The 15,569-nt window shown below is 41.2% G+C and overlaps 1 protein-coding gene across 2 annotated transcripts in view; it reads left to right on the top strand.

The window, feature by feature from the left end:
- The window catches only part of LOC114156538 (retinoic acid receptor beta-like), a 145,266-nt gene that overhangs the window by 116,108 nt on the left and 13,589 nt on the right, over nt 1-15,569 (top strand). For both annotated transcript variants that reach the window (XM_028037039.1, XM_028037040.1), the window contains one exon: nt 11,028-11,188. In XM_028037039.1, coding sequence (XP_027892840.1) covers nt 11,028-11,188 — 161 coding nt within the window. The remainder of the gene's footprint in view (nt 1-11,027; nt 11,189-15,569) is intronic.

The following is a 15,569-nucleotide window of genomic DNA, read 5'->3' as shown; positions in this document are numbered from 1 at the left end:
CTATTATTTGAGCTATATCTTGCAGTTGTCTTGTCACATAACTAAATGTGACCTTTGGCCCCAAGATTGGCAGACACATCATAGGTTGAGTGAATAAGTAAAGTAAACTTTATGTGTCAGGGACAAGGTCACTCTGTGATCTGTATCAAAGGCAATTTGGAGTGAATTCTTAGTGAGCTGCTGTAGGTAAACTAACTACTCAAAGTGTTTTATATGGGCCTGGCATTCAGGGGCACTCACAACACACACACACATTCACCCCCACATACACTAGAGGTGTGTGATACTGCATATTTTGGTATCTATCTGATGCCAAATGAATACAGAACCTGTATCGCCGATACCAATACTGATACAGATACTTTTTCCTGAGGTTTGATATGTCATCATACTTCAGATCTGTAGGTTTTCTTGTGAATTATTTTTGTTCAAAACTTGAACAGAATTTGGACAAAGTTTATAGCTCACTACGAAATATATTAACATATTAACAAGGTTTGTGTGTATTTTTTCTAAATAGAGTGAAAATTGAGAAACTACAACACAAAAATAAAACATTTCATAAAGGAACCTTAAACAAAACAAAAAAAAAATGTAATAATTTCCCTGCTGGGATGAATAAAGTAATTCTATTCTATTCTATTCTATTCTATTCTATTCTATTCTAAACTAAAGTATTGATCATACATGGTAGTAATGATCCGATACTAATACTAACTTGCCATCAATATTATCAATATTTAATATCAGTCTACTATTCACAAACTCCTTGTTAACCAAACGTTAGCATGAGGTTCAGTGCCATGCTAACATTTGATAGCAGGAAGCTGGAATCAAACCCACAACCTTATAATTCCTCTTTAACAACATTAATAAAGTTGAATATTTTTTCCAGTCTTGTTGAAAACATAAACTGTACATTTGGAGCAGAGGTCACCACACTGCATGAGAGCAAGCAGCCACTGTAGAGTTTTCACTAATATTTTGAATGATCAAGGAGTTTATACTTCAAACTGTAGCATGGCTTATTAGCATAAACGGTTGTTTTAGAAATTTTTCTGCAAGTTCTTATGCAAAATCTGCAATTAATATCTACAGCAGACTTTTCAAACTCTCTAGCATCAAACTATCTTTCTTTGTTTTCCATGTTTATAAAAAAAATTACGATTTATTTTTCTTTTGAAATGGATGATTTATTTTGTTCTAAAATCTGGAAATAGATAGATTTTAATTTATTTTGTTAGCTGGCATAAAACATTTTATTTAGTACATATTTAGAAAATAGAGGTGAGTTTTACTTTGTGTGGTCTAGCATCTGTCGGCTATTAGCTTGTTTAATGCAGGTAGCTGTAAGCATCAGTTTAAATTCTACCCTTTATGAAAGGGTTGAGTTTTTTTTTTAATTATGATTATTAGAAAAGTAAATAAATCCGTGGAGTGGCAGAAGACTCACAAGCCAGTAAATACATTCTTCATCAGTCCTCTTCATCAGCTGATTTGACAGACCCACAGGCTCATTCTACTAGTGAAAACACAAGTCAACTATTAGAGTACGGTAATTCTCTCTAAGTGTCTACTGGGTATTCTAGTGATCTTCACTATTTTCAGTCACTGTCAGATGTTAAAATCATGTATTTTCACATGTTACTCAAGATGAGCAAATCAAGTTATTCACAAACGTTTTTACCAGTTTGACCCCCCAGTTCAATCAGGACAGACTGTCTGTCTCAGTCATTCTAATAATCTCTTTTTAAAAAGCTACAATTACACTAAATATTAGATTTCTGTTTACAAACTAAAGCCACGCGGATTTTAAAAGCTTCTTCTCATTTGATTTTGAAACATTCTTTAAAATTTGGATAAACTGTGTCAGGTTTCCTGTCAGTTCTGCTCCCTCTGCTATATTGTCATCTATTAAGAGAATGGCACCGTGACAACAGTTTGCATTTCACAGGTTATTGGCATCCTTTGATTGCATCAGCATTTATAGCTCAGGCCCACTTCATGCTTCATTAGTCCTGGTGGGGGGTGTCACTCCTTTCATTTATGCTGTTTCACACCTCAGTGGCGGCATCATAGAAAAGATGATATCTATATATCCTCAGGCTAAACCTCCCACAGGGCTGCTGATGAGAAAGGAGACTTTTCTCCTTGACTGCTGTAGAAGATCAACACCAACTGGATGCCCACTTCAAGGCCTTCTTTCATTCGACTGTTTTTATCGCAAAGAGGAGATCACCTCCAGAGCTGACTGTTACTGTCTCCAGCAAAACTTTGTAGCATTTCAAACACAGTCTGTGTTTCCTATGTGCTCTGTGTGCTCAAGGCCTGGCAGAAGTCATTGACAGACGGGAAAAGTGGAATTTGGACAATTTCAAATTTTGATATGCTGATCTCAAGCTCAGCTGATTTTGATTCTTTTACTACATAGATTCCAAGATATTAAAATAATTAGATCAATTAATTGCTTATTTTTGTAGTTTTATATACAAAAAATCCAGAAACAGATGCTCTCTATTGTATAAACACCCAAACTGCATCTGACCAATAAAAGATATCGCAATACAGAAATGTGCAGAATCTCCTCTAAACTCTAATAAACTGTATTTCAGTCTCAATGCTTCGGTTTTCTCTGTAGCTATCACACTTTCATCAGTAACAGAATCATTGTAACTTTTTTTTGTATTTTGCAGTTTAATCTTTGGTGTGTTCTTCACGTTTAAAAGACAAACAAGATTCTCTGGTGTGGATGCCAGTAATGTTTGAAGGAAACAGGCACAGCTCATCACCATAACTACAGTGACACATGATGGTGGCAACATCATGGTATGGGGATGTTTTGCAACAGCAAGAACTGACAGACCAGTCAGGATGGAGAGAAAGATAAATGCAGCCATGAACAGAGGCATGCTAGATGAAAACCCACTGCAGAGCGCCCTGACCTCAGATTGGGGCAACTGTTCAACCCAAAGCACATGATCCAGATCTGAAAGGATACAAAACCAATCTGTGAATGTCCTGGAGGGGCTAAACCAGAGTTTAGAAAATTATGAATCTGATTGGACATCTCTGGAGAGAGGTGAACATGGCTGACAGACGTCTCCATCCAACCTGGTGGAGAAAAACGGAGCAAACTGCCTGAAGAGAGGAGGGCTGAGCTGGAGGCTGCAGGTTGAGACTGGAGGCTGTTAAAGCTGCCAAAGGAGATCAACATAGTATTATGCAAAGGCTGTGAACTTCCTGGCTTTCTACTTTTAATAAATATGCAAAACACTCCAGACCTTTCCCCACATTTTCACAATAGAGTGTTTGTGTGTTGAATTTTCAGGAAAGAGATTAATTTAATACAACTTGGAATAAGGATGGAACACAAAATGTTCCAAAAAGTGAAGCGCTGTGAATCCCTTCCAGACACTCTGTAGGTTTGCTGCTAATTCACAGCTTCAGCTGATCTGTTACAGCAGGTGTTCTCACTTCCAGCTGTGTGAGTGGGCACACTGTGACACACTGTGGCACACTGTGACTGTGACTGCGACACACTGCATAGGGCTTCCACATAATGAGAGTTGGGGCCACTTCGCAGTGCAATAGGTCCTGGCTACATCAGCCTATCTGCTGTACAGTTCAGACTTCTTTCCCACCTCTAAATGTCTCTCAGTCTTCCCCGTTTGCAGTTGCTATGGTACACCTTCTCTGTAGTAGATTATAAAATGGTGTCTCCCATGTTCTCCTTTGCTTTCCCCTAAGTACCATTAAGCTTAATCTCAACGTTGTGCTGGCAGCAAAGACTTATTGTCATTCCTCGACACCCACCTGGTTGCTGTTGGTGAGCTGCCATGTTAAGTGCTGTGGCAAGCAGCCCGGGTGCCGCAGCACTCCAGATAGATTGTGTTTATTTACCGCTGCATCTGTTTACTTGCCCTGTGCAGAGCTTGGCAGCAGGCAGATGGCTGCCAGCAGCTCCTCACAACGACCACCAGCCATGCACCAAGCGGAGAGGAAACGAAGTCGCTCCAACAGGGTTTAATGCAGCCATAAAAACTACAACAAAGAGATGAACAAAAAACAGGGAGCAACCTAACACACTGGAGGAGAATAGAGACGACACTCCTGAAAAGCTAAGGGACATTAGATTGTTGTTAGGCACTTCTGAGAAAAGTGTGTTTAGCATCTTGTCAGAAGGCCGGTCGATGATCCTTCATCCCCTCATGAGAACTCTCCAGAAACACCTGACACTCTCCCATTCACAGCTCTGAATCAGAACCTGGCAGCAAACAGCAACATCCTTCAGCTCTCAGCTGAAACCACAACCTGTAATCCTGAACTCATCCTGCTTACAACTAAAATGGTTTTAGCTTGCTCAAAACACAAGCACAAACACAAGCTAATGTAACAGCAGTTAAAATGGATGTTTAACTGCGAGACCCAGAACAAATTTTTCCCAAAGCTTAATTCATTTAGACTTTCACTTCCCCAGACCATCTCCTCTGTAGAACATGATGCTGAGTGGTAACTCCTACTGCAGCAGTGTGGCTCTCAGATCAGCAACTAAATGTCTGACAAATACTCTGATTGTGAAATTATAAGCTGTGATCTTCACCACTAAGAATAAACAAACCTTTCTCCGGATTGGAAGTAATATTAACATCTTGGAGCGGCTTGGAGAGGCAGAGTCCTGACGTTCACCTGATGGAGATATGAGGAGGAAGCTAAAGATTAGGGGAATGGTAGGGAGTCCTTCCATCCTCAAAGACAAGGAACTCATCACCAAGGGTAAATAAATCATCAAAATAGTAAATATGCAAAAAGCTGCTCAGAAACTACAGCAAGGGTTTGACTGACATGCCAGTTTTTGCACAAAATGTAAATCAAGACAGTTGCATCATTGATCTGAAAATTTATTCTTATTTTCTTTTGGGAGCTGCAAAAACAAAACAAACAGTGCAGCAGCAGCTTCGAGTTTCTTAATAAAATCTTTAAAAAATTAATCATCCACAAGGATTCAGTTGTTTTTATTTTATAAACTATTTCAAACCGCCTACCCCTCACCTCTATCTACTGATATTAATGTAACAATTCAAAAAGCTGAGCACTCTATCTCCATATCATTCCAGCACATTCCTGCTAAATGAAGATGTTCTACCTCACTATGTGGAGTCTTGAGGTAAAACAAAGTCTGATCGTTTGTTTTACTGCAGGAAATGCAACAGAAAACGGCTCTGTTTCCTGAGAAAGGTTCTGAAAAAAGGTTATCCAGTATCCAAAGTAATCTTGACAGAGAATTCAGTTAGAGTCTTGTAAAGATATTTTCTACATTTATTATGTTCCAACCACAAAGTGAAGTGGAAAACTGCATTGGTTCCTACACTTCAACATCTGATCTGTCAATTTCTCATGGTTTTAATATTTTTACTTGTATTATTAAAAGTGTGGTGTGCATATCTGTTCAGCACTCTCTACTGAAATTAATAAATTGGAATCCAGATTAGGATTAATCAGGGATCCAGTTATTATTAGCTAAATGTAACTTTAAGCAAATGGGTTTTTAGCCTTGATTTAATATCCTTCTCTGTGTTGCAGTCATTAATTCCACTTTTACTGTTCTTTCTGAATTTGGTTGTGGTCTTGATTCACTTCAAGTTTTATTGTTTCTTTTTTTGCACAGTTTCCGGGTTTCTGTGTCATAGTTTCTTTTGTTCATTGTATATTTTGTTTATTAGTGTAATGAGACATGATGTTGTACTCTGAGTTTAGTTTCCTAATTCCATCTAATTTGAGGTTTATTTTTAGAAGGTGGTTTATTTAGCACTTTCTCTAGTGTTTTAGTTTCATATCTTCTCTACGCTGTTCCTTATCTGTTCATTAAACTCACGTGTTCAGTAATTAAACTCACTAGTTTGGTTCTCTTACTCCTCGTCCTGCTATTACCAGTCTGTTCCTGTCTCTTGAGTTCTGTTATTAAACTCATTTGTTCTCCATGGTTGTGTCATCCTTGTCTCTGCATTTGGATCCTCTTTAAAACCAAATCTTGTGACTATTTAAGGGGAAAAAACAGACTTGCCAAGAAATGCTGTAACACTAAAGATCAATATCCAAGCAAACACTTTTTTTTTTTCCTTTTCAGTTCCTATTATACTATTTTTTCATCCATCCATCCATCTTCTTCCGCTTATACTTAGGCTGCTACCATGGGGGTAGCAACCTAAGAAGGGAGGTCCAGACTTCCCTCTCCCCAGCCACTTGTTCCAGCTCCCAAGGCGTTCCCAGGCCAGCAAAGGAACATCATCCCTCCGGGAGGAGGCCCCGGGTCTTCCCCGGGGCCTCCTCCCGGTGGGACGTGCCTGGAAAACCTCACCAGGGAGGCGACCAGGAGGCATCCTGACCAGATGCCTGAGCCACCTCAACTGGCTCCTCTTGATGTGAAGGAGCAGCAGCTCTACTCTGAGTCCCTCCAAGATGACCGAGCTTCTCACCTTATCTCTAACCCAGACACCCTCTGTAGAGTTTTCACCCTACAGAGAAAACTCATTTCGGCCGCTTGTATCCGCGATCTCGTTCTTTCAGTCATGACCCACAGCTAATGATCATAGATGAGGGTGGGAACTTAGATAGACCGGTAAATCGAGAGCTTCGCTTTTTGGCTCAGCTCTCTCTTCATCACGACGGACCGGTACAACGGCAGCTTCTCTGCAGACGCTGCGCCAATCCGCCTGTCGATCTCCCGCTCCCTTATTCCCTCATTTGTGAACAAAATCCTGAGATACTTAAACTCCACTTGGGGCAGGACACCCCCCAGAACCAGAGAAGGCACTTTGCAATTGTTTAAATACAAAGGTAAAATTCTAACAAACATGAGTAACACATTTTTTTTTTACCTAAAAAATATCTTAGATAACTGAAGTTCTAATTGATTTGAACATATTTCTCAGTCTGTACATAGCTGTGATTATTTCATGTGATGAGACAGTTGAATGTCGAGCTCAGCTGCCATGTGGGTTTATGGTGTCACTGTGGGCTCAGGGAAGGCTGTGCTGATTAGAGCAGCAGAGTTGGAGGTTTCTGTGTTGTCTGTAGAGAAAAGCTGCTACCAGTGAATGAAGTCAGAGAAGGCAATAGAGGGATTTGAACTGCAGAAGAAAATCATACAAATGAACATATGAATACATAACAAGTGTTTCTTCTCAGAAAAAGAGGAATGTGAGAAAATCTTTTCAATGTGTAATCGTATGAAGGAAAACTGAAAAACAAGTTAAACTAAAGTAGCCTTTATATTATCTACAATGGAAAATAATCTAATTTAAATGTAGTTTCATTGTTTACAGGATAACCTTTGCTGTACTCTCTTGGATTGTGGTTGTGTTGAGATAGTAGATATCATGTTTTGCCTTGCCATCGTAACTACACATTACCTTTGACCTCTAGAAAAATGTAACTTGGATTATTTAGTCTGTCTCACTGAAATAAAGATCACATGCCAGCACACATGTTTTTACTCTTACATTGCTTGCATGTTGAAAGTGTCCTTACGGCGGGACGTCCTCAAACCAACATGCATGCCCAGCACGAATAGTACAGAATAATGCAAAAATCAGGAGGTTCCACCGTCTGTGTATGGAAGTGTCTGGGTGTTTCAGAGTAGAGACGAAGTGTGACTGACTGGAAGGTCAGTGAGAAGGTGTTAACACAACTGGCGAGCCACGAGATGTGATTTAGGAAGACAGCAGTTTGGTAAATACATCTCACCCCCAGCTGAGGAAATCAATTACCTCTGCACTTCGAGCAAATTACTGGCAGCATGAGCAGATACATCCAAATGATGCATTAAACAAGAGGCCATGAAAATATATAGCTTTTTAACACCTTGTACTGGGTGCAGAGGGAAGCAGTGGAGCACCAGGCCTGATGCAGAGCCTCTGATCACTGCTTCTGACTTCATCATGGAAATCTTTAAGTATTATATTTATCACAGTTATAAAAAAAAAACAATCGTGTTTCATCCACTCAAACTAAAGGTGAAGAAAATGACTGAATTTTACTAACTAAGGCATATAAGCTTAGAAGAAATTAAGCTCCTCCTCCTTCAATGTCTTGATATCATACACACAACTGAATTATTGAATCTGATGTGATTCAAATAATAAAGTCATCCGTCTAATGAAGTATTTTCCCCCTGGATTTAAAATGATATTAAATCACTACTGGAAAAAAACAATCTGCTAGCGTCACTATTACAGAAGTACAGACCGATCTCCAATCTTCCATTCATCAGTGAAATTATAGAAAAAGATTCACTTCCTAACAATGACTAACTGCTTTGATGTCATTCAGTCTCAGTACTGAGACTGCCCTGGTCAAAGTGTTCAATGGCATCCATGTGGACGAACCACAGTTCTGGTTCTGTTAGACCTCAGTGTTGACCATGACATATTACTGAAATGACTGGAGAGTTGGGTCGGACTCAACTGGTTCCAATCTTACATAAAGGACAGGGATTTCTTTGTTTCAATAGGAAACTTCTCATCGAAGCAGACAGAAGTCACATGTGAGAGGTTCAATCCTAGGACCCCTTCTACTATCGATATGCTCCCACTGGCTCGGGTTATAATAGGAAATAAAATTAGCTACCATAGCTACGCGGATGATAGTTATCTACATTATGATGTCACCAGGTGACTCTGAACCATTCAATCACTGGTCAGATGCTTAGAAGAGATAAATGTGTGGATGTCCCATAACTTTCTCCAGATGAACAGAAACAAAAGTGAAGTTATTATCTTTGGACCCAAAGAGGAACGATAGAGTCAACACTCAGCTTCAGATTTACAGATAGAAACTAGAGATCAGGCTGAAATCTGGGTGTAGTGATGAACTCTGACCTGAACCTTCAGAGACACATAAAGACAGTTATAAAGTCGGCCTTCTATCACCTGAAGAACATTTTCAGGATTAGAAGACTAATGTCTCAACCAGATCTAGAGAAACTCATTCATGATGTGTTTATCTTTAGTTGCATTGATTACTGCAACAGTGTTTTTACAGGTCTGACTAAAAAATCAATCCTCCAGTTCCATCAGATCTGCTGCTGGGGTTCTGAATAAAACCAGGAAGATAGAGCACATAATCTAGTTCTACATCGCTCCAAAAGCAGGAAGCAGAGTATAGTGCAAAGCATTCTGGGTAAATACAACCAAAGCAAACATGAGAGAATAGACTTTAAAATACTGTTGTTTATTTATAAATCCCTGAACGGCTTAGCACCACAATACATTAAGGATCTGCTGTTGTATCAACCCTCCAGTCCTCTCAGGTCTTCTAGTTCTGGTTCTGCTCTGCATCAGAACCAAACATGGAGAAGCAGCATTCAGCTTCTATGCACCACAAATATAGAACAAACTTCCACAAAACTGCAAAACAGCTGAAACACTGAGTTCCTTCAGTATACACAATAAACACAGAGGATCTTTATTGTAAACTAGGGCATAAGATTTGACTTTTGTCTCATCAGACTAGAAAGGTCCCATGGGTGTCTGAGCTCTTGACAAAAGGCCTGGCTCAGTCATTGTCTCCAGCTCCCCTTGTTAGGATTCCAAAAGTGCTGCTGATCATGATGATTATGCTGTGCTGAGTAATAAAACCAGGTAATCTCCTGCTGTGACTGACTTCAAAGATCTGCATCTAATGAAGTACCCAGCTCCATGAACTGAACAGACACGCCTTTGAGCTTCTTCTGCCTCACATGTACAACAGAGAGCCTGCTCATGTTTACCTGGGATTTTACAGCAATGTTTTTGACATAATGCCAGCTTGGCCATATTAAGACATTTTGGGTATATACAGATATATTAAAGGTGACATGCTTGTTTAGTTGTTTCATTTGAACATTGGGCAAGGATACAAGAGCTTTAGTAAGTGCAGTATGACGTAACTTTTTACATTTAGGCTGTGTTCACAATGCAGCCTGAGGTGACCCAATTCCGATTTTTTTGTCAAATCCGATTGTTTTCCCTTGGTCGTTCACACTTCCAAATAAATGCGACCTGTATGCGATCTATAGTGTGAACTGCAAACAACCTTAAAGTGTCCCACATGCACAGCAGAGGACGCAATAACATCACACATAGAGAGCGTGCTCAGTGTTTGGGGAAGTAAACATGGATGCTAACAGCGGATCATAACTTACGATTTTGAAGTTGCTGTCTGACCAGAGCCAGGACGTTAATAATTTAATCCTCATTATAATCCGCCATGATTGTTGTTTTTCTTCCCGCTTGGGCAGAATACGGACATTTGTTGAGTATCAATGATGTTCAGGTCGGTTGGGCGATTCACATTTGAATCAGATACGTATCGGATATCCAAGTGACCTGGGTCGCATTAAAAAACAAATCTGATTTGTGTTGTTCAGATTGTCATGAAAAGATCAGATACAGGTCGCATTACGTCAAAAATAAATAAATAAATAAAAATAAAAATGGAGTCACTTCAGGCTGCAGTATGAACTCACCCATGATTACAATTTTTTTTCTTAAATTATTATTATTAAGATATATTTAAAAATTTCTGACATGTTAGTGACACAATACATCTTAAATATAAAGTGAGCATCAGGGATGTCAGCTTTGGAATCTGCCTTGCTAAACCATTTTTGTCTATATTGTGATCAGTTTCTTCTTCGGTGGTTTTTGTGTCATTTCCTTCCGTGGTTCTTGGTGCAGCGCCACCACACGGGAGGGGGAAACAGGTTTTTCAAAGGGTTTGGTCAGTTCAACACAGTGCAGCGTGAAAGCGAACTGCACCAGTTGAAAATGTAACAAATGTTGAAATTTTGGTCCCCAATGGAACCGAGTCTACTGGACCATCAGGTGTGAAAACATCCTAAAACTCCCTCTATTGGAGTTTTATTCACACCACATGTTGGATGTGCTTGATCCTCTCAGGAGACGTTTTACTGTCTCCACTTCCTAAGCTGCCCTGTCAGTATAAAAGTCTCAGGATTAACCTGAAAGATGTGATTTTTTCTCCTCCAGCTGTTCGGAATGACCGGAATAAGAAGAAGAAGGAAAGTCCGAAGCCAGAACTGGCAGAGAGCTACGAGCTGACGGCGGAGCTGGAGACCATCATCGAGAAGATCCGTAAGGCCCATCAAGAAACCTTCCCCTCCCTCTGCCAGCTTGGCAAATACACCACGGTGAGTGTTTGGCCGGAAGAGACACACATTCCTCTTTGCTGTTGGATCAATGGAGACCTGGGTGTTTTCATTCGTTTACAGTATGTTATCTGACTCATGGAATTGTGCTTCTTGGATCCTGGTTGACAAATTTGCCATCAGCATATTGATAATCAATTTCTTGCACTTCGCTCTTAATCCCCATTTAATTCAGCTTGAGCCCCCAGTTGTACAGTTATCACTGTCTGGACAAATCCTCCACAGAACCTTTTATTCTTTGCCGTTAGGAATTGATTGAACATCAAGTGTGATGGAAGACCAGTGGACAGGATCATTATATAACTGTAAACATTCTGACCTCATGGTTTGTTTCTCCCACTACGGAGCATTAATTTAACCTTTATTTAAACTCAGAACTTACTGAGACACAAAAAAGAAAAAAAATAGTGTAGCAAAATAGCATCTTCAGATCCTCTTCAACTTTTAACAAGTTGGAGAAGTTTGACTGATGCATCAAACCCAGCTTGCTTTATAACCAGCTTATATAAATGTGCAACAGAGTGAAGCTGGATGTCAAAAATGCTTGTCAATGCTGGAGATGGCTTTATATTCCACTGATGTGAAACCCCCTAAACACGAGACCCACCAATGAATGATGGAAAGGCCTGATAGCGAGGGGAAACCAGGGTCTTATAGAAAGATCACATCAGTCGGACACATCGGGGTCTGATTGTCTCTGAGCGGTCTGAACTGTCTAGAGAAAATATCCAACAAAACCCTATGTGGATCAGCTTTCCTTATCCACCCTGAGGGGCAGCGCTGTGCTGAGTAGAACTGTGAAAAAGATGGAGGTCATGAAACTAACGACCTCAACACCTTGTTATGCCTTGACAGGAAAATGTTTGGAGCTCTAAGATGGCTGACAGCTGGAGAGAAAGTGGAGAGCAGCCGCTGACTGAGACGCAGACGCAGCAGCATTGAGACGGAGCTGACAGTCTAATATGCTTGTTTTCCAGCTGACTTACATATAGATTACAGCTGACGGCTGTGAGCCATGATTGGCATCCCGCTCTGCGGTGGGATGGGCTGGGGGGCGTCTGGGGACTGATTTGGTGATGTTAGTTTGTGACAAATCTCACACACCTGTCAGTCATTAGGGTTGGGTTGGCCTACTAACCCCACCCTAAACATGTTTATACGAAAATAATCAAAGGCAACAGAGGCCCTAATGAGCAATAGTGTGTCTCTTATTACAGTGATGAGATCCATTCAGTCAGTGACAATAGGTTTCACGGCAGAGCGGTGGAAGTGATGCTAAAGTAGGGCAGTCAGCAGCTTTTAGCTCTCTGCTGTGCGCAGCTGCACGTCGTCTCAGCGACAGTCAGCTTCCATCTTAATAACCACGTATTTCCCCCTTCTCAATACGAACACAAAGCTCCTAATCGCTGTAACCCTTCTTTGCTCCACCCTCATCCGTCTCTCATGAGACGTTTCTTCCATTTAGCCACGTAAACAGCCTCCATTGAGCTAAACTCCAAGGCTGAAAATAGTCAAACAAAAGAGAAAATATTGCTTTCCAGTGATGATACATAAGCTGGTGCTTGTTGTTTATTGGAGTCGACAGTCGGGCCTTCGATAAAGCTGTAATCTGGATCAGTGGTAATTATGCTTGCTCTCAGGCGTCGAGGAGTTCCTCATTATTTCAAGGGATTGGATCCTGATACAGCTTTTGACTTCTCCTCAACAGAAACAGAGGAGGAGCTCCGGCTTTTCTGTAGATTAGGTTAAAGCTCCAATTATGTGGTGAAATATTCAAATCCTAGTCTGCGGTGATTTAGGAGTTCACTGGCGGGTTAGCAGAGTTAGCTCCACAATGAATAACCCTCCGCTGACAGTGATGGTGATGAAAAACGAGCCTGGCACTTTCAAAGACAAACTAAAGCATTAGTCGTCAGCGAGGAGGCCGAGCGGGCAGCCGCCGCTGCAGAACACGCCTCGGCCTGCAGATATTAGCCACATTACGCTTTGTCCGCTGTCTCCATCCATCTCAGGTGGCGGCTGCCTCCACAGCCGTCCCCCTTTCTGCATGTGTGCACTGGAGCCTGCTGATGTACCTCTTGGTGCTCGTTTCTACACTGCCAGGCTTTTTTTAATGCAGCAACTTGTCTAATTTGTTTGGAGAAATGAACTTAAATGAAATTAGGATTCCCGGGTAACGTCCTTGTTTCCCTCTATTGAATTATGGGACTGGTGTAATTGACTGAGATTGCTGGGTGGGGGGAAGAAGGTTGGAGGAGGTTTTAAAAAAAGCCTAACAGTAACACCTCGTTATGCCCGGCTCTGCCCTGTTTTTCATTGTGCTTTCCCTCCTCAGCCAGAGGGCACAACAAGATAAGTTGCTTTAATATCTGCCACTGTCACTTTCTTCACCCTGTCCATTGAGAAACAAACACTTTGTTACCCACATCGCATCTCCACCTCCTCCCTTCCCATCAAACCGGACGTCAATCAGTGGAATGCGCTGTTGTGTCGACTGTAGCTCGTTGTCTGTGATTTAACACAGCCCTAATGTGGCTCTCACTTAACCCCATCATACTTAATGATCTTTTTCTCTCTTAACTGTCTGCTGCCGCCCTCTTCCTCCCACTGACTCTGTGGTGGCCTAACAGTAGATTCTTTGAGTGTGACCGTGTCCAGCAGCTGCCTCAGGGGGCCGGATGTACGCAGCTGTCTATCTCTGCAGTCACTTCACTGGCTACTGTCCTCAAGCCCCCGGACTCCTCCATGGGCTGGACCCCACATGCTGATTACACATTGGATGTTATATGAGTTTGTTGCTTTTCCCAGTTGCTTCTTCTTCAGTAACATATTTACGATGAACAAAATCAGTTTCAGAGCAACCCTGACTTGTGGGAGAATGTTCCTGGGGTCATTTTAGTTTGTAGAAGAAATCAAAGTTTTGATACAAAAAATTACTTGAAGGGGCAATGTTATGTAAAGTTCTGGGGGTGGGACGGTTGTTTTATATCAGGTTATGATGTTATTCCCTCATCAAAAATGTGCCTGGAGTTATGCCTTGATGCTTTCATGCATGTTTGAGGAATCATTTAATCGCCTGTGGCAACCATTGAGCTAACCATTGAGCTGTTCAAAACGCCTGGATGCACCTAGCTCCGCCTCTGAGGTGCAGCTCCTCCTCAAAGCTGCAGTTTCTAAGCTTTCAAGCTTCCGAGCTGCCACCTCACTGAGCAGCCCTCCCACACTAAGCTCTTACAGACTAGCCAGCAGAAATTAGCCAACATGTGGTGGAACCTGCGCCTCTGCTGAGCTCGTCATATACGTATGAGCTGCTTCTCAGTGCTACGCTGGAAAAGAGGTTGGATGGTTAAATGAGGAATGATGTTGTGATGACTTCCAGAAGGCAGAGTAATAAAAAAGAGCAGGAGCTTTTTAAAGTGACAGAGGCCTGATTTCAAGACGTTAATTTACTAAATCAAACATACTGCCCCATTAATTTGTTCAAAGAATGGAATATGTCGCTGGTTAAATATTCTCAGAATCTAGAAAATAGCCATTTGTCAAGAAACTAAATACAGAAGTTAAAGTGTGGTGTATTTGCCAGGCATATTGTGCCATTAAAGTAAGTATGTTAACTTTAGCTGTTATGAAATATATATCAAATATTACTTAAAAAATGTAATTCCTTGAAATTGGGCCTCTGTCACTTTAAGAAGCTCTTGCTCTTTCTGAAACTCCGCCTTCAGGAGGTCATCATAACATGGCTTGTCTATTAACCCTTTAACAATGTTTTTACTAGCATTTCACTGAGAATTAGCTCCTATTATGAGATCAGCAGATGAGCAGTGCAACCAGGTGTTTGCTAATTGCTGCAGGCTAGTCTGAAGGAGCTGAGTTTCAAGGGAAAACGCTGCTTTGTGAGGCGGAAGCTCAGAATCTTGGAAACTGCACCTGGAAGGTGGAGCTAAGTCCAGCCAGGCGTTTTGAACAGTTGAATGGTTGCCGCGAGAGACTGAGGGATTCCCCAAAAATCCATGAAAAAATCAATATAACGCTCCTGGTATGTTTTTGATCAAGGAATGACATTATAACATGATGTAAAGCTACAAAAAGTTGATTTTACTGCCCCTTTAACAGCTTACCTATCCTCTCTCATCCCCTGTTTTTTCTCACTGAACTGTCTGAGAACATTTAGCTTCCACTTTTTTCATTTTCTTCACTGTAGCTTCGTCATCTCCAGCCTCCTTAGTTCCACTCCTGTATTTGTGTCGAGTCTGTGCTGTGAATGGCAGTCCCAGCTCACTGCTACCTGTCATTGCTGTGTCTCTGCATCCCGCCCATGCTCACTGACACTGTTACCCTCATTACCGCAGGGCGCCGCCAC

Source organism: Xiphophorus couchianus, chromosome 13 (assembly GCF_001444195.1).
Source record: "Xiphophorus couchianus chromosome 13, X_couchianus-1.0, whole genome shotgun sequence".
NCBI lineage: Eukaryota > Metazoa > Chordata > Actinopteri > Cyprinodontiformes > Poeciliidae > Xiphophorus > Xiphophorus couchianus.
The sequence above is the reverse complement of the archived record's forward strand: the minus strand, read 5'-3'. Positions and strand labels throughout refer to the sequence as shown.